Source organism: Magallana gigas, chromosome 6 (assembly GCF_963853765.1).
Source record: "Magallana gigas chromosome 6, xbMagGiga1.1, whole genome shotgun sequence".
Taxonomy (NCBI): Eukaryota; Metazoa; Mollusca; class Bivalvia; order Ostreida; family Ostreidae; genus Magallana; species Magallana gigas.
In genome coordinates, this window is record NC_088858.1 from 50,059,233 (window position 1) to 50,085,889 (window position 26,657).

The following is a 26,657-nucleotide window of genomic DNA, read 5'->3' on the forward strand; positions in this document are numbered from 1 at the left end:
ATTTATTAAGGAAATGAATGAAAAGTGGTTTTAAGGTGTAGATGGCTCCAAGGAGATGAAAAGAAAATTGCAATTTTATAATGGAATTTGTGGAAATAAGACAATAAAACCACAACACCTTACCTTGAATCGTACATTTTAAACCAAAAACACATAGCTTTATTGTATATTTTACACCAAATATCAATCTGAGTTTTTTAAAGAACACTCAATTTGGAAGATTCTACAGACCTTTCGATCTTATAAAATAATATTTATGTAGAAAAATATGATCACGTGATTTACATAAAATAACAATAGACACTTTTCAGTCAATGTATTTATTAAATTAGTTAAGTATATTTTGATCAAAACATGAAACATTGTTTGAACGACTCAATAACATAAAAGAGACAAGCCTGTACAAATGTGTGCATCATTAACAAGATATATCATTAAATACATGAATATAAATAACAGAACAGAAAAACGACCCAGAGTCGTCCTGAAGCTATGGCCTCAGAACGGCCTATTTCTCTGCATCGCGTCGTACAATAAAACACAAAACATACATAAACTTACATATGTTACATAATTGTCAATTAGATGATGCATGGGGTTCTTGTGGTTTGAATAATAAATATTCAAGTGAACAAGCCAAAAAGCAAACGACCGTACCAGTCATTCACAATGTAAAGTTTTAAATCTGACAGCCAAGAATTCGTCCATAATATGTAGTTCTTGATATCGTATCAGTTTCGCTACATGGACATACATGTACAATGTAGTTTTTTTTACTCATGATTTTATTCCCTTGAAAGTTTTGCTATTAATTTTGCATCACAGATACGACAAGTATTGACAATTTCTTGAATAGCGACACAATATCCTCCGTCGAATTCACATCAAGAATCTTTAGAACTCATATTCCTTAAAATGAATGCTGCACTTTACACGAAATAAAAATGAGTAGAACACACGATGAAAATGATCAACAAATTAGACATTGATTGGAGTTGATATTTCACTAACTAATACTTGTTCCTGGGACTATGAAGACATAGCTGCAAACGTCATCGGCTTCCTTAGCAACGTTGCAGGTTGTCACAATTACGTTGGCTTTCTGAGATCACGTGATTTATTTAAAGACGTCAGTCCGCGGTTAGGAATACGCCGGCCGAACTGAAGCGACCATAATTCCACTGAAGTCACGGGGCGTCACTGAAGAACATCGCCATATACTGACCCTGTCTCGATTTGGGCGACATTTCTATCCTAACTCGGCTTTAAGTATTCTCTTAGAGGATTTTTACCTTTTCGTGGTGGACTCTCTGAAACAATTAAGCCATAGTCTGCAAAAACATACGAAAGAATTTATAGCTTGAAAAACTAACGTTTGATGATTTTAATGTATTATATTTACAATGTATATTCATAATTTTTTTCATGCATAAAAGTAACGAATTCATAGGTATCTTACATGCTACTACTTTCTTTGATCCATGATAAAAACGAGTTTAAGAGATACTGGCATGGTATTGGTGAATATTTTATTAACTATATTAGTTGGTGAAAACAAAAACACATGCTAAAAATAAAATAAAGAGTGTTAGAGTAAATTCGTGAATTACCACTTAATTTTGTGCAACTCAACCATTCGTCTAACGATATTTTCTTGTTGGTGTTTTCGTCACAATATCGGAGGAAAGTCCGGCTGCACTTTCTAGTGTTTTTCTGCTTAGGAATAAGTTTACGAAATTGTTTCACTTCCCTCCTGTCTAAATTCTAAACAGAAAAAGTTATTATATGTCAATATCACATAAGTGCTACACAATTTCTTCATTATCTTGACTGCATAATTTACAGTGTTGAGAAAAATCTAATTAACAATAATATATATAATACAATACACAGGCTTTTATCACGTGACTAACCAAGTGAGAACTTTAACACTGCTTGATATTTTTTTCAATCAAAATAAAGATTTGTCTCAGATTTATTTCCTATGAAATATACAAGAAAAAGAACACGGTTTTGACATAAGTTTGTTTATTAAAATTATAACGTATGTACGATATTTTCTTCGGTCAAACCTACCATGTTCTTGTTTTTATCAAGATTGGTGAATTTCCATCTTGCCGCATTTTCGTAGGCATTCTCTTTGTCGTTTGTGTTTTTTTGACTAAAACGATAAGAACATTGAAAATGGAGAACGTGTCAACCTAATCACTACAATTACCAGAAGCTTTACCTAGACTTTATTAAAATGACCAAACTGATAGTCATATACAAAGAGAAAAGTGTTTCCTTTAACAGAAGTTAACAATGTTGAAAGTTAACAACATTTAAAGTTGAGTTGAATGAGTATCCGATACAAAATTTGAAGGGCGAATTTGTGTAAGAAAGCTATATGTTGTTACTGCACATGTTGCATACAGAAGAAAATTTTCAGCTGCATCCACGGTCGGTTAATGGGGGTATGGGATTGAAGGTGAAATGGGGTCAATGTGATGTACACCTGATAAGGAGGGGGGGGGGGGACATACTTCAGACCTATCGAATGAACACACAAATGATGTCAGTGAGGGAAGATTGACAGCCCTTTAGGTCTGCGGGTTCACCCGGGATCAATACCGACAGTATTAGGTCAGCTCCTAATGAATCCTTAAATCAAACAGAGACTTAGTTCGCCTTCATTTCGTTAATTTATTTTGACAGTCTCTGTGTGCCGTAATGAACATGTCGACGTAAACTGCGATCTGCCCCTAGTGATTCTGGCTTAAGCAGACGATACCCGGCCTTTCATTACTGCACACGTGGAGTTTATGAGCAACACACCTGGGCAACATATACTTACTACACCTGTGGGCTATTAAGACTTTATTGATAATTCAAAGGCAGGTGAAACAATTAAACAAACATTGTGAAATCTAATGCTACTATTCGAATACAGAATAAGAGTATTGTATGCAAGCTTGAATTTATACCGAGACATAAAAGAAAATATAAAAATAAGAATCTTATTTATGTTCTTGAGGGTCTTAATTACAAGGCAATATGTGTAAAAATGAGCATGAATTATCTCCGTTTTTGTATGACACGGTAAAATATTGGGTACATGTTTCGATAATACGAACACGTTAACATTGAAAATGATTTACGATTGAGCCGCACTGTCGACAGGGACTTTATAGATGTGTGTAGGATTTAATATCATCATAAATATGGATATCAGATCTTACCTAGCCATGGAATCGTTCTGCATTTCTGACACAAACATATTCAACAAACTGGTTAAGAATCTGGCTTTCTTGATAAATGGACAACCTTGAAAAATTAATTCACGTATAAATAACAATTATGTAGTTCTTGTTTTCTTTTCCTCGCATTTACAAATATGACTACTTAAAATGCAAAGTTTATGACAATGGAAGGGTATTTTGAACAAAAAACATTGGAATTTATTGGTTTCTCCCTGGGGATATGTACATATGTGTCAGAATAATTCCAGCGTCAATTTCTTACCAGGCATTGCACGCTCCGCGGTGATATTGCAGTTTGGAGGCCCCTTGCTGGCTAAGATGGCCTTTATCCCTTTGAGTGGCGTGCCCGTCTCTTGGTCGGCACACCAACAGTACTTGTGGCATTGTACAATATTGAATTTGCCATCAGGAGTACACTGCGGTATATATATACCGCCATTTGGATCCACTGATTGCTGACTGAGGGAGGATGCTTGCTCTTCCAAACAACTCTTTCTAATGACTATAAATTATATATTTTACTTAATATACATCGTAATTAATAAAAGCTTTCATATATGAAAAGTGATAGATGACAAAAAGCAAAGCAAATTTTTTTTTTATTTCTTTTGGAGATTGAAGCATGTGACATCATTCCTTCGCCTTGACTGGAAGCCGTTGCGATAAGCCTACATGTGTGGAATAGATCACATGACAGTGCATGGTTGAGAGACTATCACCAGCGGGTGTCAAAGCAGTGAGGGCATCACGTAAACCTTATTGCTTAAACATTTTTGCATCACCATTGCACTGACTGCAGATATTCTTGACGAATTAAATTTCGAAGATTGGTAAAATTTTATAAAAAATTGCTGGAGACTCATTCTCACTTAAACTTTACAGAACGGAAGTGAAAACTTTGTTAGTAAAACGAAGCAAATAATTATCCCTATAAATGAGTGGTAGATCTACGATTCAGCAGGCGCTGAGAGGAACTAAGAGTTGATTAAATCAAAGAACCAGAAAAGAGATACACACGTGATGAGGTCAAAATCAAAAGATTTTAGGGAAAATATCTATCGTGTCAATAGAAAATGGACAAAAGTTTTTTGTGTTCAATGCTTATATCTCTTTTTTCTGCCTCTCTTGACATTTATCTCTACAATGGACTGAAGTAGGCGACTATCTACCTTCCGTGTCTGGTCTCGAGTCAGCAATGTTGGGGTGTTGCGGACTGAGGCCAGGCCGGGAAATCCCCTGGCCCCCAATGATGGCCTTCTGGACTTTAGGAGAGGAGTCTGTGTTTGGTAAAGAAATCAACAGATTTATTCAGACGGACTGAAATCGTGTCAACGAATAAAAATCTTAACAAGCCATGTTCATGTTCTTTTGTCTCAATAGATTTTCAGAACTAATAGTATGCTTATGTAGAGCTTGTTTTGCAAAACATGTGTGCCTTCGATGCGTGGCTAATGCTCTGGCTAATGACACCTAATTTTTTACGAATTAAAATCGATATTTAGTAGACTTGCTTGTACAAATGAATTTCGCCATTTTATGAAAAACTGTTAAATTGCCTCTTTAACTCACTTTTATGCAAATTCAAATATAACTTCACAGGCCTTTGGCCATAACAACGTGCAAAACTGATTTTACGTAAGATGTTGTCGACAAAGGAAAAATGTAACTTAAAGTTTAGTATATATGATGCAATATCGAAATACGGTTTGAAGAATATAATTACTAATGTGCATTAGAAAATGTCGTTCTGACCTGAGGTAACATACTAGTAATTAATGTACAGTTGGTCATGGCATTAGTTATTTTTTTAAACTTGCTTCCTTTTGGCTTTTTGTTTTGAAGTTTTTGATATAGATGTAAAACATTAAGTAAACATGTTATAACGTTGGTAAAGTGCATTGTACATGGTCAGGAAATATTTTGCACAAAAGACTTCTTTTAGATTACCAACACACGTATATTACGTTAAACTATAGTCTAGCGATCTTTATATTCGTTGACAATATGAATAGACAAAGAGAAAGGGTATTTCAGATAGATAAAGTTTATATATACATGTAAATATTTATGTTGAATGCTATTATAATAGACAATTGATAGGATTGCGATACTTGGCAAGTTGCTAAAGAAAGATATAAAAGTATTGAAAACCTCTAATTTAAAGCAGAGAGAGAGAGAGAGAGAGAGAGAGAGAGAGAGAGAGAGAGAGAGAGATTTACAAATTAACATTAACTCAATTTCTTTCAAGTTTTAGAAGAAATAAAACAAGTTTCAAAACAGAAGTACAAACTGGATATATATAACAGATCATGCCAAGTGATAGGTATGATGTCATGCAATCCCAAGCATGCATAAATGCAAAACACGCAGTTATATATTATACATTAAAGAATTCGAATGTGCCGGGTTTTACTATACATAAATATAGAATACTATTACATGTATAGAGTATTACCAAACAGTATAGATATTATAGAGATATAGCAATTATATGTTTGATATATATACTAGTTAATGAAACAACTGAAAGAAATCAATATACCATCCTGATCGTCGTTGTCTGTTTTCTTCTCATTTGGGTCTGTCGTCAAGGAGTAAAAAATTCGACGGGAAACTACATGAAACGGGGTAAACCCAATTGTTCTTTTTGTTACTAATTGTATTGCACATTGCCCAATACTGAAATATTGTTAGTAAAGATAGTCTCAGAAAGAAAGACATCGTCGCAAGCATTCGCCAGTCCCTCATACCCATAAAGACCGTGTGTCAACTCATTATATTTTTTTTGTTCTCATGAATAATTCATTTTCTACTCTGATTGGCTCCTTTACACTTTCGTGAAATAATTGTTAACAATCACGACAATCTTTAAGCAAGTATCTGTAAACTATAGCATGTTTTCAATATTCAAATACAGCGTATATGCTCTTTTGAATGTAAGACAGTAATTTGACAAATTCAATGGGAGATGTGAAAACTTGTTTCCGATCTTATCGGTCTTCAAGGAAAATAAGTTTAAAACAGGCATGTTTCATAATTTTCGTTTTTATACTTCCAAAAACAAAAGAGTTTTGTTTTCTCGTTGGTAGATCGGCATAATAATTGTTCTTGAGAACTAGAAGAAGCAATGAGTTGTCGCAAGGTAATTAAGTAGGACTTGACGAAGGTTTCCAACAATTAAGGAAAAAAAGATGCGAGTTTGATTTTAACTGTTCCCAAATGCACATTTCACCACCATATTTGCTAATTATGTTGGCTCTTTGAAACATTCTCCTATTTATTACAGTACTCGACAGAAAATATAAAGAACAAATTTTATTAAAGCAAACCAAACTCGACCTTAGACAACAATAGTGTAGCGTTTGGCAAGGGATAAACTTATAAAGGAAAAAAAGCAAAATGGGTTACAGGTTAGACCAGCAATTGAGCACGTTTCGTCTAAAATCGTCCGTCCGTAAAATAGTAGACCGGAGGTACTGCCTTTCGTATGGACAAACCTTATTACGAATATATAAAGACCAGATTTTTAAAGCAAGACAAGAGAGAAACAGAGATGTTTACTGTTGACTTTGCAATAAAAGTATGTCCAATTTTAAACAAAGTCCACTGAGAAGTTTATGCTGTCTAGCAATATAACTTAACAGCAGAAATCGTTGACCGGACAAACTGCAATCTTCAACAGCAAACACATATTGTAAGAAATTAGGACGTTTAGAAAGAGAAGCGGGCATGAAAAAGTGTTTCAGAGGAAAACTGTTTAAACTTTCAGATTAAACTTTTTGCTGGATTTTTTTGTGTGTGTTTCCCAATGCAAGTTTTCTCAGGCTGATTTCTTTTGACTTTGAAAAATACTTTTTCACGCCAGCTTCCCTCCCTTGCTCTCATTGCGGTATGACGTGCGGTAAGCAGATTGTAGCGCTGTCAAGATGTCAACGTAATATTGATACCAGGTCAGCCACATAACAGTTAAACCAACTATAGCTACTTCTAAACTCAACTGGAATTAATTGTAGACTCTATGGAAAACGAGCATGCCATAAAATCATAATCAAAATGCATTCTAAACAACAAACATGCTTTGAATTTGGGTATCATATCCAAAAACATTCCCTGAGAAACACTATTTTACAATAATAAATAATCACAACATCTAAACTTACTCTTTCGAGATGGGGCAATGATAACGGGTGGTTCTGTGTAAACCCCTATTCAATAAAAACTCGGGATGTAATTCTGTCGTTTCATGACTTTTACTACATGTAGTTTATATAGGTCATGTTAGTAAGCGATGGTGTTAATGACGTCATAACCGGAAGGAGGCATTTCTTGTTTTATTATCTGTTGGACAATCTCAATAAACTTGTCCCAACAGCTAACAAACTCAAGAAAAAGAAATACATATGCATGCAATAAAAACAATCGTAAACATGAAAAATAAAATACATTACAATGCATCATATATTATTATCATGGAATTCAATTATTCATTATCATGATATTATTTCATTATTCAAGTATCAATAAAATATACTCTTATAAATACATCTGTCCGTCTAAAATTGAAGATATATATAAAAAGACAAGTACGTAAAGACTTCCAAAAATATTTTTCTCTAACTCTGTGATTCATATCATTTTTTTTTCAATAATGATGGTACTTGAATGAGTAAATTTTAGTGAGGGAAAAATTATCAAATAAAGGCTTTTTAAATTTGAAATCTGTATTTCATTATAAGAATAAACACAGTAAAACAAATCATAATTATTTGTTTAAAATTAATATCCGTATTTCATTTTTAAGTGAATGAAGGGTGGGGAGTTTTGTTGTTGTTTTTAAAGTTCTGTGTTTGCTTTGGTATTTATTTATTTTGGAAATATTTTGTACACTTACACTAATCAGAATATAACGGAATGACGGACAAATCATTTATTCAATAGAATAAAATAAAAAATAAAATGAGGATCAACACTTACTACTGTTGGCGTTGGTGTTGAGACAGAAGGTCCATTCCTTCCGCTGAATCATTCGATCTCTGTCAGAGTCACAATACTCCAAAAACCTGCGCGCGCATGCTTTGGGCTGTATCAACTTCCGCACCATTCGTTTAATAGTCCGTGTTTCTCTACGCTTTAAAATATCGTCTTTGTTCGAATCAAGTTGATTAAACTTCCACTCAATCACTTTCTGTGCAAGTGTTTTGTCTTTGTCAGCTAAAATCAAAAGAGAATGAATACTTTATCTTAAAAATAATGTTTAAATGACATTGAGAAGCTTTGCAAACAATAACAATTTTTCAAATAAGCCATTCTTCCCCCATTTAAAATACTGAGTGAATAAGAAAGACACTCTTGGTTATGAAAGAAAATTTGAAAATCGAAGCAAATTATTTTGAATATTTTTTTTTTAGAAAATAACTTTTTGGGAATATCAATTAATTTCCAGGATTATTTTTTTTTTTACATTCTGCATTTGACTGAAATCCATTTGACCAATCTACTAGAGATATTTGCGTATTGAATGTGAGTTATATGTTTCATTTGAATAAACAACACGCAAGTGCAAAAATAAATAATACAAAATACAAAATGTCATACTACAATTTTATCTAAAAGAAAAATAACAAACTAATGAATTGTTTAACCTATGTCATATAACACACTGTAAATAGTTATCCTTATTGTGACTACAATGTGTATTGTTTCTATTCATTCAAAAGCAGGAATGGGGCCTCTTGAACTCACATGAAAGAGCAACAGGATCGACCACTGCCCTCTTGTATTCATCTGTAAAAACCTGCACTATGTTCTGGTTAAACTTCTGCTTGTCTGCCGTTTTGCAACCTGCGTGGTATAAATGAAAGAAAATACAAACCTCCATACATTGGCTGATATGAATAGAAATACTTTCTCTAAATATATCCGAGGAATGAACAAAAACACACCTAAATATATATAATTAAACTAATGATAGTCATGTTGTTAAGGTCAATTGGGGGCCAGGGAATTTAAATTAAATGATTGCCAAATATTCCCATCTCGTTCATTCATAAAGTAAACGAAGAGAGCCAATTTGCGTGGAAGAAAACCTGATTTAGTTTCCAATTGATGCTGTTTAAATGCCCTGCGAGGGAGTTCACTAATATACAACAAATCTATTAGCGGGGAAGTTTTCTAATTAGACAGGAATTTAAAGTGTGTAAAAATTACAACTAACATCTTATTGTGTGGTTTTAACAAAAGACTTACAATAACTGAAATGAACCATGTGGCTTTTTTTTAAACAAGAGTTACAGAGACAACTTAACAAATACACTGCAATATTGTTTTCTTTAGTACATATCTTTATAAGAATTAAAGAATATAAAATATTATATAAATACAACATACTTTTTTTTACATACCCAGTATATTATTTTGTTTTCTTTACTACATATATTTATAAGAATTAAAGAATATAAAGTAATATACAAATACAACATACTTTTTTTACATACCCAGTATATTATTGGTCATCGAATATATTTATATTTTTGGAGTACATTCACGGTAAATAATAAAGTTTACATTATCATATAATCAATGCCCTATTCTTTATTAATACAAGCGAGGCATAGCGTTACACCTTGTTAGCATTCCGGGTATACTTACTTTTCCTTCGTTTTTTCTTTTTAGATTTAGATTTAGATTTGCCCCGGTCACGTCTGGGCTGCCTACGTTTCTTAGATCCTGTGAAAATGAGGGCGAAAGTTTCAACACACACACCAAAAAAAAAAAAACTCACAAAAAGACAAACTGGCTGTTTAGTGCAAAGTACGGAGAGGAATAATTTTACTTGCGCAAGATTTTTTTTTTCAAAAAAAAAAAGGAATGTCAATTAAAGTCTTCAAGAAAAGAAATTAAGTTTTGTCATATTAGTACTTAAATAAGTATTGAATATATATAAACATGTAGGTTGCTTGTTGATACACATTCGGTTAAGTCTTTGTTTGCCGTTATCAAGTTTTTATAAATACTAGTACATCCTCTTTTAATTGTTCTTCTAAATGGCTTGAACATAAAACGAAGGGAAAAATCAAAGCAAAACGTTAGGTGATTAACTCTGCATATTTTGCGGTCTATATATTCGTAAACATATGTATACATACATTTAAATGTTCATGCAAATTGACACCTTGGCCATGCTGTTAGCATCTATAATTACGTTATTTTTTTTGGATTTTTTTTGTTGGAACATTCTAAAAACAAGTGTAATTCATACGATCTGATTTATAACATGGATGTGCACAACAATCACCAAACATATGTATACAAAGTTGTTTAGTCAACAAAGCTGTGTTGTCAAAGACAACAATGCCACAAGGTCCACAGGAAGAAGCGCATGGCACAGGAACCGGAAATTGGCAATTAATACCTCTACAGGCCGGGTCTCTCCCGTGCACGGGGGTCCCCTCGATTGGTTTTCCGTCGGGGGTCACACACCAACAAAAACCACTTGTAACATGGCATTGTCTCTCCGTGTACGTACCATCTTGCTTGCACTCCGGTATGTACACCCCAAAAGTAGGTCGCCGGGCGATTTCTAGAGCCTCGTTCCTCTCTCGTACACAGTCGCTATTAGAACTGTCAGCTTCTGAGGCTGAAAGTTGAAAGGATATCAATTTTGATTTGTTTCCATATTCAAACATGGTGTCTTTGAGATGTAATATAAACTTAAATTTGTATACTATGTCATCGTCCTTTACCAGTGACTAATGTCTAATCTAAAGTTAAAATTATTATATGACAAATAAGTTATGTAAATCTATTAACTCTAAAATTGAAATAAAGTAAAGGGCATCATTTTAAATGACTATAGTTACATTTTCCAGTGTCATTGCCTGTGATAACACTACGTATCGATTTTGTACTATAAAACCCATAACTACAAATTGGGGCGCCAGTGGGGTTTGCTTATTTATATTTAAATAGTTAATCGTACAATGGCTTAAAATTATATAAATATAAGTAATAAGGAATCATTCTTTGAATATTATGAGATGATAATTCCGGTCGGGGCGTGATCAAATCTATCATAAAGCCCTTCGGGCTTTATTGGATTTGATCACGCCCCGACCGAAATTATCACCTCATAATACTCAAAGAATGATTCCTTATTCCTTATGTATAATTATTTGCAGTCTCGGAATCTAGGCTTCCAGGAAAATACTATCTATATTATTTTGGTACACTGTCGAGAGCATGGATGTGGAATTCTGCTGGTCAAAGTGACGATTCTTACAGGATCTGCTGTAAATGCAGCGACACGAAAATCCAATGTCAGGGACCAGAAAACTGAGTAGTTTTGTGAATAAAAGTCACAGTGCAAAGCAAATAGTATACTACATGATGGTATTTACAAAGGGTTTAAAAACACTTCATTGCTTAAGTTTTGAAAATCTACTGGACTGCTTCAGAATTGAGAAAAAATAAAAGGTGTTTAGGATAAGAAACATAGTACACATAGAGCAATATAAAAGCAAACTTCTGAACTCCCCTTGTTGTTTGGTGAAAACCCAAGTCCGCGGTATGTTTCTCTGACACATGACAATTTAAAACATATCATTTTTTGTCAGTCTTTAATATCAACATGCAATAAGCATACATGTATGATAATGTAACAATTAAAATATAAACCACAAATAACTATATTAATTATCTAAAATTAATTTATGCGCACTTTAAATTTCTTATCTGATAATAAATAAACTAATTCTAATTCACCTTTTCAGAATGTATCAAATAATTTCCTTTTTTTTCAAAGACATAAAGCAAGCAATATGGTATTAAATAAACAATTGTATTGCCAGAGCCATGGGAGAAATCGAAAAAATGAAAAGTATTGAGATACACTACCGGTCTTTCGAGAACGTTTGGAAGCTTGGATCACAGAAAGCCCGTTGAGAAGGACACACAGAGTGAAAATAAGCTTCAGTAGTCCCACGTAATACATAGTATCAATTCACATAGCAAAGCACAACAAAGTTTCTCAAGATGCAGCGGAGAAAACTAAGTTCCCATTTCAGGAGCACATCAGGAGAAAAAACCAATCCCCAAACAGTATTACTGTCCGACCGCAAAGTCTATACCACACAATGAGAGAAACTCTCCACGTGATAAACTTTTATTCTACATCTTCAAAACAAAAAATTGTATTCACACATTTCATGAATAAATGACATATTCAGAAGTTCGGGGCTGTCCAATAATAGGCTTCGTTTATTGAACGCCTGGGAAGGCAAATCCAGACCTACTAAACACCTCTGACAGGTTCACTCGAAATTCCGCCTCTTTTTTTCTTGAAATCTTTGACATGCTTTGCATAATTTTTCCACATTTTGACATGCCAAATTGAAAGCAAGCTTAATTTATAGAATAATGCTTGCCGATAAAATTGCGTTCCCTTAATCAGCGAGATGTTTGTTAGTTTAAAATAACAAATATTTCAACAACAAAATTTCAAGAACCAATAATATAACACTCGGTTTCGTTGTGGAAAACCCTACATATTCATAGAATAATTTGCTTTAATATTAAATTATTTTTGTCCTGTTTTGGGTCGACCAGCTCTCGTGTATACACTGTGTGCACTTGTTATATAAATAACTCGAAATCCTTCATTAACTTCTTGTTTGTGCCAAGGAGTGCGAGCGACTCGTTTGCAATAGTTTGTATAATATTCCTATTAATTTTGACAACAAAGTAAAAATCAATCTCATAAATTCATTAATATTATATATTATATTCCCAACACATATTATTCATTCAAAAAAGACCTAAGTGTTAATCTCGTTAACATTTTTAATTAAGATACGTAATGCGGGACCTAACAAAAGTATTATTAAAGTCTTCAAACAAATCCGAGCTTTTCTGTGGATTTATTATGACACAACCTACCCGGGGTATACTTATGATGGAGTAAGATTGGTTTCACCAAGTCTCTCCATGTCAGCGATTCAATATACTTGTTTTCTTCCTCTCCACTGAATGACACTTCTGAAGTGGCCAGGTGCGTTCTCTGTAGCCTGCTTATCGCCTGTTACATACCACCCTCTAACCTCAAGTACCCGGATAAAAAGATAATATTTAGAAGGGCCAAAAGTAGTATTTGCACAAGTGCTTTGACAAGTGAAGTTGTGGTCAATTGCAATATTGACTCTCACTCGCTGTATTATAAATCTTAATTTTCGTTTTACAAATGCATTCTCATCTAGTGAGAAAAAACACGACGGATTAATTTTCTGTGATGTATTTTTGAATGCACCCTAGTGTATTGGCGCGCACACCTGGGGAGTAGGTGGTTCTCAAGCGTAAACAGTGACCAGCTGTCCACCTGTGTCAATATGTTCTAAACCCTGAAATAGAACTATTGAATAACGTACAGACGGTGCACGGGAGCATTCTCAATATCTTCAAGATTTACGTCTTTCTGAAGCAATATTGGCATCATGTATAGAAATATTTTCCTCTTAAAATCCCAGTTCAATACCCTAAAATCTCGCATCTTACGTTACAAGGTAAAACAAAGTGAAATAATGAAGGAAAATTAGCAATAAATTCCCAAGATATTGAAAAGGGAAGACAGCAATGTTGAGGTGTTGTATAGGCTCTATATCGGGCTGAGAGTTACGCATTAACCCTAACTACCGGCTACCGCGTACAAAGTATCAGACAATTATCTCTGCGCGTTGAGACATACCTTGCATAACCTGGGTTCCAATTATATATTTCCATCTACTCAACATTAAAGTGAACGATGACATTTCAGATTTTCAAAATACGGTCAGAGAGTGTCAGATCTCTTCCAAAGAAACCGTGACGCAAGGCGCTGGTGTATGAAACGCGTACACATCGCATCCTGGCAGATGTTATACAAAGGAGTATGTCAAAATTTACATCAAATAAATATGCTTGTAACGGAATAGTTACTAGTAAAAAGAATTAAATGAGCAAGCTCGTTTCTGATATTCATGGTTAAAACTTTCCGGGTTAAAGATATTTATTTTGTAAAGAGAGCAAGCTGCTTTTGAATAACAATAACATCGTATATACTCAAATAATATAGAAGTGCAAATAAGCTTGTCCCAAAGCTTTCTGTCTCCATGTTTTCTTCTTTCTGTACTTTACAATAACACAAATGACAATTTTCAGAGTACAATCTGTCAAAGGGAACTTCAAACTCGGGGAATAAAAGTGTAAGACTTTGCTTAAGTTTTAAGTATGGTAATTGTAATTTTTATCTTTTTCGTTTTTCTATGTTTATTAAGCATAATAATTACACGATTATTCTTTTAAAAAAAATTAAAAAGACAAAAGATTAATCACTATAATCATCTTTTGCTGCATTGAACTAATGTATAATATTTTTTTGACATGAAACACGAAGAGGTTAACAATTTTAGGTCAATTTTTATGCAATGCCGACAGGGAAGGATTATTAATACGAAAACCGCACTGGTTGTATACAAAGAACGAATTCATCATTGCATCAAAAGTTGTACTTCTAAGAAGACAAGATTTGTTTGCAGCAGACTCCCTGTCATATTAACATGTCAAAGATCGACGACTTCGTGACAGAAAACAAGATAATTGTAAAAGACTTTTTGACTTCCACTGGAAGCTAGTACTGACTCTCTGGGTCCCACAGAATCCAAGACCAAGCCCGGGGCCCAAGTCTCCAGCCCAGACAGACGCAATCCGAACGGTGTCAGCGGCAAAATGCAAGGTTATTCTCGATAGGGGTAAATTTACGAAGGGGCTTATCATAAATGCTTAGATTATTTCTATGATTTTAGAATTTTTACTCGATCGATAACAATGATGATGGATGTGACAAAAAGCCCTGAGATTTCAATGAAGAGTGCACGTCTTTCACTCGATTATCAATCTTGTTATCGGCCTAGGCTTTTGTGCATTGTCAATCTGTTTTATGCTATATTGTAAAATACCTGTCCATAAAATTCTTTTGATAAAAGTTCATATACTGTTTTTGTTCCATTGCTTAAAGGTTGAATATACTTATATGGGTTTGCATACTTAAGTTTTGCAGCGAAACCTTACTTAGAATATGCAATGTTAAAAACATCTTCTCAACTTATTTTTATTTTGATCAAAGATGAAAGAGGATATGGAATGCTAGGAGAAAGAAATGCCTTTGAACAAAAAGGAAAAGAAGATGAGACGCTGCAGCGTAGTATTGGAAAATACTTGTACTGGAGGTCGCAGAAAGTATTCCCAGGAACCACAACACAACAACTGCCGGGTCGTGATCAGCTCACGGCTGTATTGATGTGTCACCCTGTCGTGCTCTTTGTCAGCAGAAAGCAATATCTTACACGACAGAAGCCGTCTTTGTGGACGGGTCCGGGCTTCCCCACAGCTGGGACGAGAGGCACAGGTGACTAAAGAGGCGAGGGGCCAGATGTTTCGGCACCTGTGTCTGTAGGTAGCCTACTACAGGTATTGTACAGGTATATACGTTATACTTGTCAAATCGGTGAACAAGGATTTAACTCGTCTATCGACACAACCTGCTTAGAAACTTGTCTGAGAGGCTGCTCATCGAAGATTTTTATTTGTTAACACAAGAAAACTTTGTATCCACCAAATAAAATAAATATATTTGTACGGAAAATATATGTGAAAATTTGACCGATCAGCTCCAAAATTAATTGTGAAAAACTTTTTTTTAGCTATTCGTTTAATTTTTGATCTTCAAAGTATTAATAGTGCATTTAAGTGAAGAAACTTTAAGAAAGAATTGCTTTAAAAAATGACAGTGGGCATTTGAACTTAATTTTACAACACTTAAACTATTATCGAATTTGTTTGGTGTATTTTTTCGCTGGTATGCCAGCAATTCATCTTAGACAGGATCTTTGAAACTAAGTTGTTTACATCGTTAATAACAATAAACCTGGGCATCCATTTTCATTACAGCTATATAGATAGACAGATCACTACACGCTCACAGTTTTCAGATTTCTTAAATTTTACAAAATCGTAGTTCGGTATCTGGGTTGACGGATCGACCGACACCGCTGTATTTCTAACAATGTAGGGATCTTGTAGCCCCCCCCCCTTTTTAGGATATTTTTGACGGAAACTTGACGGGAGTCACGCTATAGAAGCTGTAAAGGCGGTGTATTGAATACCCGTGAAAACATTACCCCAATACTGTCAAGTATTAAATTCGTGTTGAATGTTTCCTTAAGTTTTTTCTAACACGCCACAGTTCTTAATTGATCAAGTGTTATGAAATGTATATTATTTTTTTAGGCTTGTTAATAAGAGACAACAAAACATCCTCAAATATGATGTGATCCTAGAAAAACGTAAAGAAAGACAAGCCAGGGTAAGTTTATAAGCATTCCATATACACAGTAGTTACATTTTCGTCCCAACAATATAGAGAATCAATATTTCAGTTCCCTCTATATCTAAAGTAAAATACGATTTAAATTTCCATTGAAATTAGCTAGTTAATTAAACAACAAAATATACTCAAACAAATAAAATGTTGGGTAATAATGATAAAGAAAATAATGAAATTGATTTTTAAAGAAATATTTAAAAAAAAACAAAAAAACAAAGACCAAACACTCAGAGTTATTAGACTGAACATAGAATGAAATATTTCTCATTTCTAATAATTTTCCATTTTCATTGAACCACGGGGTTGTGGGAGGAAGCTCTAATACTTTGATACCAAAATAATCTCGGTTAGGTTTAATCAATGAGTTACTTGAACCAAGCACACTTTTCAATTTTTGACTTGTTACAGGGAATGTCCTACATACTGAGCCAGATAAAGGTAGCTGATGACGTGAACAGGTGATTGTTTTGTTTTACACTGGATTTGCCAGCTGGGATCCCACCCTGTACCTGGGTTGTAATTGTCAGTCTAGGATTATCTGTTCTTGATTAATATCTCGTATGGATGATAGCTGGTATTTGATGGTGAAAAGTATGTGACAATATTTCTAAACATTGGGATTTAGTTAGAATGCTAATAAGGCAAACATATCGGTATTTCGATGCTTCATTCCAAAGAAGAATTTCTGGGGTCTGATAGGTTAAAGGAATCTTTCATCTCGCTTACAAAAGCCTTGGATCTTGCCCCTCAAAGGATCTCATTAATTATTCTTTGAAGAGAGAATATTTCACAACTCAGTTGTTCTAAAAACAGTTTTGATAACAGTCAGATAATAATAATCCCTGCACTAGTTTATTTTGCAGACTACTTTACAGATTTATATTCACTAAAACTTTAAAGCAAAAATTACTATTTGGTGCGCATAAAAAGTAAGCACTTTTATTGCAAACTTGATTATTACAGTGCGATGCTTACTCACGTGAACACGGTCCTTTCCGTTTGACCTTGACCTTTTTCTTGTCACACCTTTTGGCACGCTTGAGTTCACACCTGTGTTTGTACGTCACCCCGTCCGACCCACACACCGGCCGGTTCTTCTTCCGGGAACAGTCGATTTTACAGTTAGAGTTACTTAAAGCCCGGAACAAATTCTGAAGTGCAAATCAAAAGATAAAAACGAATTGTAGATTAATTGTAAAGCATTGATACATGTATAATTGTAATTGAGAGGAGTTTTTACGATTTATTGTATTGAACTAAACAACCAGTTTTACTAATTTAAAAATTATCAATACGTTCTCAAGATACCAATACATGTATTTCATGTTGAAAATTTCACGGGCTGTTGTATATATTATATCATATAGTTAATTAATCATTTACACCCCATCAAATCAAAATGTATAGTTTGATATTATAAATAAAATGACTGTTAGGACTGAAGTAAAACTATCAGATGCATTGTACAAAGGATTGGAATCTTTTAAATTTTAATAATACACTATATACTATTGTCATGGATTAAACTTTTATCTTAAGAGATTATGAGAATTGAAACCGATGACTTGCAGGTCAGGCCCTGTGCGTTCTATTTCATAAATATGTTTGATCTCCTATTTCATACAACATTAAAAATGAATACATTAACACCCATTCTGTAAGTTCATGAAGTAGCGACTTTCAGGAATTTCCTCTGATTCGCTGGATTACGGCGGGATTTCTACCGCATCAAATAAACAAGAGCTCTTCACTCCTTATTCTGTTTGGATTAACAATTATTTATGTCTGTAAAATATAAGACCAGGTAGTTTCTCGAGGCCCTTCCACAGATGTCAACACCTGCACAAGACTTAAAACCCACTTAAAGCGACAGTTCGTAATCGCCGAGCCAGGCTCAATACCACATTGTCTCGGCACGATCGGCCGGCTCGGCGAGCTCCCTCATACTCCCGCGGGAACTACGCAACGCACCTGGCCAATTCCTTAATCCGAAGTCGCTTACTTCTCTCACGATTGACAGTTAAAACAACACAAACGATCAAATTTTGCCTGCATCGGGCATTTCTTGCCAATATATTACCACACGTCTTAGTGTGTATACTTTCTAAGCTTCGGATGTTTTTTTTTTAAAAATCGAAGAGATCTATTTTAATAATATATCTTTCGCATAAATTGCAATTTTATTATGTCGTAAATTTTGGGGCTTTCTGAATCTCTTTAGCAACAAAACATGACATTCCAAACTTTTGGCAAGGGAACTCAAAGAGCAAATCCCAGGGATTATGTGAAAAGATAAATAAAATACGTTGTGAGTACATCAAAAGAGAGATACAATCTCGTTACAAGGCAGGAACAGCATCTTGTCAGATGACAGGCAACGGGAATTCGCGAGAGATAACTCTAGAATCATCCAGTCAATGCCAGGGAGCTGGACTTCCTCCAACCCGGAGCGAATCGGTCCTCTTCATTTGTTTCATATTTATGTAGATTTTACATATTCCAAGATATACGGTCAAATATGCCAAACAACAGACATAGAAACTTGACGTGAAAATGTTCATTTATTGTCTTTTAATACTGTCATAGTACATACTAGTATTTCCTGTGTGAAAAGAAATATATATCATTTGTCTTCTCTAACCACTTTGGAATATAGGGTAAATATTTAATTTCTAAAGGAAACATGATACTGTTCAAAATACAAATGATCAAACTTTTTTATCGGTCGAATTACAACAAAATAATGATGAGTTAAGTATATCCAACTTTTTTTTTTATTTGGAAGTTTTGGAAATTAAATATGAGTAATTTCCAGCTTATTACTGGCCATCCCAACAACTGATTAGAAAACATCCCACAAGTTTTACGGTCTCGATCAACATGTTACTCAGACCCAGTAGGGGCGGGAACGTTCAGATGCCGAGTCATTTTTACCACTGGGCTCGTGCAAGGTCTTAATACTTTTGATTTTGCAATCGTTAAATGAAGTCATCACGATATGAAACTTTTAGAATTAATGTTAACAACTTGTTGAGGGTTAGATTTTGAATCCCAATTCTCAAAGACAATTTAAGAATATCCGGTTCATGCAGTGTAGATGAAATTGGCAAATCTAACTAATTACTGCGCATGCAAGATTTTCTGACTTCTCGTAAAACACCTACAAGTTTGGACGATATCAAAAGTAGATTACATTTAGCGAGGGAGGGGCCAATACTACGCGTACAAGAAGTCCTTCGTGTCAGTTTACTCGGTGACATCTATATATATATATCTGTTTTTCCTAAGACACAGCAAATTGCCCATTCAAAAGAGCACCGATGCGGAACGAGTGAATTAAGATTGGGAGTACTAGTAAGACGAATGCCAGCTATGAACCGCGTATAACTCTGGGCTCTCACCCACTCCACTCGCGATTCAAGTCTGAAATTAATGCACTTTAATGCAATGGTAAGGTCAATAACTTTGTAGGAAGAACAATTGTGTTTAATTGGAGAAATATAAACAGGCACTTAGCGCGCCTTCTTCTTTTTCTTCTGTTGAATCAAACTTCAAGTAGTCTATCAAGAAATAAATACTAGAATATAAATACTGGCAACCGTTGGGGGATCTGCTGTAAACATTATGTGGGGATTTCTATGGTTATTGTTTCCAAAGTCTCGGGTGTTAACAGACGTACCAGCTAACACTCTCCTTGTAAGTGAGGTAGATAATGTATACACCTGCATGGCAGCCAAACTATGTCACTTTACATCCGCGGATGGCATTTCACCCTAACTACATAGCTCTTCAAAATGTAAGAGCTGGTGGCGTTCAAATTACGTAACGGTCTGTCCTACCCACACATCGACTGGTATTTCTTGCTGTCGTGTTGTCACTGAATCACGAGGCTTTAATTAAAACAATCATCTTAGGCCAGGTCTCTCGGAAGTCTCGGCATGCGACATTATGGTGCACACTCATTGTTAGAACATTTGTGGCACTTCGGGTGTCATCTGATAACATCCTCTCTCGTTTAATGAGATGATAGGACAAGATTAATCTTGATGAGTTGACCATAGGTAATTTATCAATAATTTTGTTATCATCAAAAGAAATACAATTAATATAGAAGGAAACGCAATACGAAAGATCCAAGGTGTTTTAAGTATCAAAGCAATTCGAACACGGTCACTTAATACATTTCGCTCTTCTATGAATAAAAATGTCGATGATTTCAAAATTAAGAGAATCTTATTAACTCTTGGTATGGTATCTGCATATGCGGACATGATAAAAATAAAACCTTGAGAAAACCAAGACGGAAGGAATGCCAGCCTAAATTAATGGCCCCTGAAGATGCATTTTTTGAATACTTTTGCATTTAAATATGTTATTATGACAATTGTTAAATAAATTGTACATCATTCTGGACACGGTATTTTGCATAACTGAAGATCTGATTTCGCTGCAGCTCTCAAGCTCTGTAGAGTCACTAAGTTTTCTCCCAATTTGCATTTTAAATCACCGTTTTATTATGACCTTCTGTGTAGGTTGTATCATCTCCAGTCAATGGGATGCGAAAATAATTTGCATTTATATGAATGACCATATTTATCTGCATTTGTCAGTTATTTCTCCATAAACCGAATCAAAACTTAAATAAGAACCCTATTAGATGGATGATCTTGATTTGTAAAAGGTGTTAAGCTTTTCAGGATATGTCACTAGTAATGGGTGGAGTGAAACAAGATCTCGAGTTACTGTTACAGATGATGTAATCTAATTGTGTTCAAAAGACACGGCACAGTTCCTTGGTGAAAGTAATAGGAAATTCAAGAAAAAAAAGGTGATTCGGTTCGAAATGATATAAGAAATTAGAATATTGTGAAGTGTATAGCAGTATCAAAAGGGATTGTAATCCAGGGGAAACGGCGAGCTTCGGCACACTCAGCAAAATTCATTAAAAAAATGGACTACGGACGATTAACGAGATATAAAATTAAGCTGTTCCTCTATTAGCTCGGTGTTTTAGTGATCTTTTATTACTTTTGTAGAGCGGGTTAATAGATGAACATTATTTGCAAATTTTAGGCAACGTTCAAATTGTGCGGGTTAATGTCTTGAAAGACAAAATTGTTTCTTGCTGGTATTGAAATTATGGCCAACAATTAATATTCAAACTATCTTAATGGTGATTGTTATAATGTTCGAAACATATGATTGATCAAGAGATATATTTTAAAGGGAAAGACATCGTGATAGCATCAAATATTCACAGAATTTTTCCAAAAGAACTTTTGCTACATTATTAATTAAAAAAAAACCCAAAGATTTAACAAGGATTCATTATAAAGATGATGAGGGATAAAATCTCGCTAGATTAAAGAAATCTAAATCTCTGTTCAGCATGCTGTGTAAAGGATCGCCCAGATAGGATGACTAACGTTTACTACGCCGGGAGTTACAGCTGTTTATCTTCCAAAAAATCAGACACCCCGACCGTCATAAAGCGGCGTACACACCCCCGAATGTACCTGTCAAGAATCAGTGACATCAACACAATCAGGTAAAAACATACAGGTATGTGATAGAGAGAGAATGTGAAATCTTTAAAGAGCCCTTACAGAAAGGAAGATGAACATGGGGAGAGGTTTATCTTGTCTGTCGTATAATGGAACACCAAATCTTGAAGAATTTCAATAATCTAGAAAGAAGTAATAAAATGACGATAAAAGCAGGCTAATTTGTTTCAAATTCAGCAAGGGGTTCATCTACAGATTGGTTGCACAGGTATGCCCTTGCAGACCACTCGGAACAGTTTTGACGAGAATATAATCCTTAATCCCAGTAAACAGCTTTTCTATCACAAATCACAGTATGTTGGCGGAAACAATGGCCCTAATAAATGGCCCGAACAAATTCTGACGCTCTCCTTCTCTCCAAATCTCACCAGCTTACACCTTTTATTAAAACAGAATTAGGCAAACTTCTCTAAAATTGTTGTCCTGTACTTTGCAGTGTGATTTAAATGTAATACGTGCAAGAAGAGACGGAATGGGCCTCGAGTTCCTTGTCTGGCTCGGTACAGACTTGGGGGGAGAGGGAGAGACCGAGAGAGTGGTACGTGTCGGAGGAAATATGACAAATCATGATAATGAACTCCCTGCGGCTATTACTAATAGAAAACAGATTGATATTATCATTCATATCCAACATGAATGAATGATAATTAAAAAAATATATCTTAAAAAATCAAAATAAATTGATGGAGAGTCGAATGCGTCGCAGTCTGTGTTAAAAAACGCCATAAAAAGTAAGCAAGTCCATTTATGTATTTAATTTTGAGACGGTGCATCGGCTAGAACATGGTGATGTATGCACAATCACGGTGTAAAGATATATACCACGTAAGATCTATGGAGAACAGCAGACGAATATTTCATTTTGCACATGATAAAGCACCAAACGCTTTTGTTTAATTGAAAGAACATTTTCTTTTGATATTTCAACCAGATGTTTTCTTGAGACAAACTTTTACATTTAACATTATATTTAAATGTAATGATTGGTATCACATTGTAAAAAAGTGAGACGATTTGATTTTTTTTTTGTCAATGGCAATAATTTAAACACCATTTTCGATTCAAAATCAATACGCGATTATTTTCCCGATAATGGTCGGTTTGTAGAATATTCGACAGCAATAAGTTTTAGTTTCTGAAACTGTACCCCCATAGTAACACCCGGGCTAATAATGACATGAAAGCTGATACACAGTGACAGGACGAATCACGACATCCAACCTGTCAAAGAAGATATTTACTTCGGCATCGGTTTTATTTTCCGATCAAAAGAAATTACAATTTACGGCAACAAAGCATGGCGAATTGTCCTTTTTTCGGTAGTCGTAAACAGCCCACCTGGCCAAAGCTGTCATCATCTGTGCCTGTATTGTATTCCCAAATAATGGGGGGGAACAGGTTTATTCTTCTTGGTTTATACAATCTCCCCCCGTCACACAGTTTGACAGCGTCTCAGTAAACTTGTAAGTCCTGAATGCCAGTAATTAATTAACAAAAGCCATCTAATGAGAAAAGATCAGGGAAAATATGCGCTTGATGTTAGATATTAAGAGATAAAAAAGTCGAGCTCTTGCGTGCGATACTTGTGCCTTTTATCCACAATTGATGATTTTTATTTTAATTAGCCAACATAAAAGTCGATTTTTTTCTTTTGCCGCTCGCACATACAAGATTTCTCATAAACCTCTGGCCTTCTCTTTTTTATGCTGGCGAAAACTGAGCAGCATTACGACGCGGGGGTTCCCTCAACCCAAAAGACCATATCAACTTTACATTTCGTTTACATATGTTTATTTATTTTTATAGAGGCTCATATGATCGCAGATTGAACCCCGAGATTAGTAGCTTTAGGAAAGATGCGAGCAATTGAAAGCGATCCACCAGCTTTAAGGTCGAATGCCACTTTAAGTGTAACGTTTTTCTATTATCTACAAAAAATATAATTGAAATCCCTTCCAAGCTCCGCAAAAATACACGACAATTCTATTCTAAGGTATTTGTTTAATTCTGAAAATTTGCGTATTTGTTAAAGCTATCCTTGGTTTCCTGATGAGAGGAAATTATGAGGTAATTAAGAATGAGAGGGTTAATTAGCGCACGCTAACTAGGAGCTCTTACCTTTCCCTGGGCCTGGATGTCAGAGCGAGTCAGCGAGGGGTTCCCTCCTTTGGAGATCACAGTCAGAAACACAACTAAACAGGTTATAATCCACACAAATTTGTACATTCTTGAAGGAGTATAGACGAATACATAAAGAAAAAACCGAATCACTAAGGGTCAGTACAATATACGGAGGCTGAGGGTCCGTCCATCATCTTGTTTTCTTCTTTCTCAGATCCTCGGAGAAATGGTCTTAATCCAAACTAGATTCTCATGCCACGAAATTCTCCTTCCACACTCCTTACATTTTTTTACTATGTACACAGCTTATTTGTTACCACACTTAATGCAAGTCCGAGCGCACCTGTGTGTTTTATTTAAATAAAAATAAAAAAGCGATATGTCATGAATGATCAAACATCCCGAATCATCATCCGAACAGTTCCATGTGTGTACTTTCTCAAAGTATTTAAATAGCCAAGACAGGTCACGTGACGAAAAGTATCCCGATATCAAATCGCGAATATCAACAATGAAAATTATTTTTTTAGTGACGATATCCGTTTGGTTTGTATATCTTTTACTTACATGTTATTGTTAAAGTTAACTGTATCATTTAGCAGTATGACTAGGGAGCAGCCCGATTACTCTATAACTGCCTACCGCCGATCTTCGTTAAACCCCTTAACTCTCGCTGAAATTTTAATCCCCGCCGAATCTTGATTTAATCGTGATAATTAATTCGTTAAAATCATTGAAGATATATATTTAAACCCGCTGTTTTCTTACACCCTAAAAACAATGGTGGACAGAGCGCGTCTGAGAATTTCGGGTTCTCGTCTCTACAGAGGAGAAGACCGTATTTTAAACATATTTAATACGGAATGATTTGAGGCATGCTATAAACCGACAGGCGAGATTCCGTGGTAGATAAGACGAATCGTATCTCGACATTCATTTGATAATGGCTTTGACACACGTAACGTACATCAAAACGAATTGTAATAGTCAAGGTGTAATCAAGGGAGCTCTTCTGGTAATTCACCAATAATGTTTCATCTTATGCCTCTGTTTCATCGAATTAAGCAGCCGGCCACTTGTCAATCACAATTTTTTGCCGTTAATATACACTCCATGCACTGTTGAGTCTTCTGTCGAAATTAAAACAGAATTTACATATCACGAAAAAAAACTTCAGCCGGTTAAAACTTGAAAAATGTGTTCCCCTCTTTCTATGTCAAATGTCCTTGATTAAAAACAGTTCTTTGAGTGGAAAAGACGAGAGCTGAGAACAGTGCTTCAATCGGCTTACAGTCCAAATATGACAAATGACAAACGCTGCTTTGGACAGATTAAGATGCAGTGGCCGTAGCCACAAAAACATGTCTCAAAAACGGCCTGACGTCTCAGAAAGGAGACCTTACTGTGTATAACTAGCTAGAATCTCCCCAGATAGATTCCTCTGCTAATTAACTTGTTACTGAAATAAAACCTGTCTCCGATTGTCACTTGTCATGTTGTTATAGTGTACGGTTAAACTCGGGATTTATTCTCTAAATTACGTTTATAGTCTCTTTATTTATCTCTTCCTATAAAACAACATTTCACCACATGATGAATAATGATCCAACATGAAATGATAAATGTCATGTCTTAAGAAAATTTCATTCAGCAAAGATACTCCAAATGCATATGAAAATTACGTAAGAAAATAACTCCTCGATCAAACCTTACTGAAGATATGCGGAACCTGCCCAAGTCTCGTTATAAATTAAATTTCTAAAGTAAACGACTTCTTACAAAAATGTGCTTAGCTCCAATTTGGCGGGGGCATATGTCATAGATGGATGCATGGAAAGAAACCAAGCACAGTCTACTGTCTCAATTCTTTGATCTGGATCCCTTTAACGCTTTGAGTTAGGGAAGAATCTTCGATTTATAAATCTGTAGGATTTTAGCTGGAATTTGGCTGCACTATATTCACTATGATTTAGTTAACGATGTCCGCTTCATTGCAATGTTCGATAACCGAAAAAATAATAACCCATACAGGAAAAGAATTATAAAGTGAAGGAAAAAAGTCATAAATGAGTTTAGACTGGTTTTTTCATATCGCGTTTGTTGTCTTTGTTTTGAATTATCCTTTTCTCTATATGTTATGACCAACTATTATCTAAGTATTTCATTTATATCATTTGAAAAGGAATTCGGATACCTACACAAATATTTACTGTTTTATGAAATGAGAAGAAGAAGTGGTTCAAATGTAAACATGTTAGATATACATGTATGTACGGTACATTTTAATGTCTGAAATGGAAAAAAGATATTCATTTTTCA

The 26,657-nt window shown here is 34.8% G+C and overlaps 1 protein-coding gene across 14 annotated transcripts; it reads right to left on the reverse strand.

Moving 5' to 3' along the window:
- Positions 1-304: 304 nt before the first annotated feature.
- LOC105326818 (SPARC-related modular calcium-binding protein 1) lies at positions 305-25,751 on the reverse strand. Of its 14 annotated transcripts, none has more exons than XM_066087217.1 (14): positions 24,336-25,749; positions 17,633-17,804; positions 10,654-10,878; positions 9,891-9,968; positions 8,985-9,083; positions 8,217-8,453; positions 7,403-7,447; positions 5,785-5,823; positions 4,412-4,519; positions 3,505-3,744; positions 3,222-3,306; positions 2,077-2,161; positions 1,611-1,764; positions 305-1,331 (listed from the first exon to the last, which is right to left on the reverse strand). In XM_066087217.1, exons 1-14 carry the CDS (start codon positions 24,441-24,443, stop codon positions 1,255-1,257), a joined length of 1,752 nt encoding a protein of 583 aa, XP_065943289.1. In that variant the 5' UTR covers positions 24,444-25,749; the 3' UTR covers positions 305-1,254. The 14 variants fall into 14 exon arrangements, with proteins under 14 accessions (XP_065943289.1, XP_065943287.1, XP_065943294.1 ...); XM_066087215.1 differs by having other exon boundaries at positions 5,785-5,856; XM_066087222.1 differs by having other exon boundaries at positions 5,785-5,856; positions 10,768-10,878; positions 24,336-25,747.
- Positions 25,752-26,657: the final 906 nt, after the last annotated feature.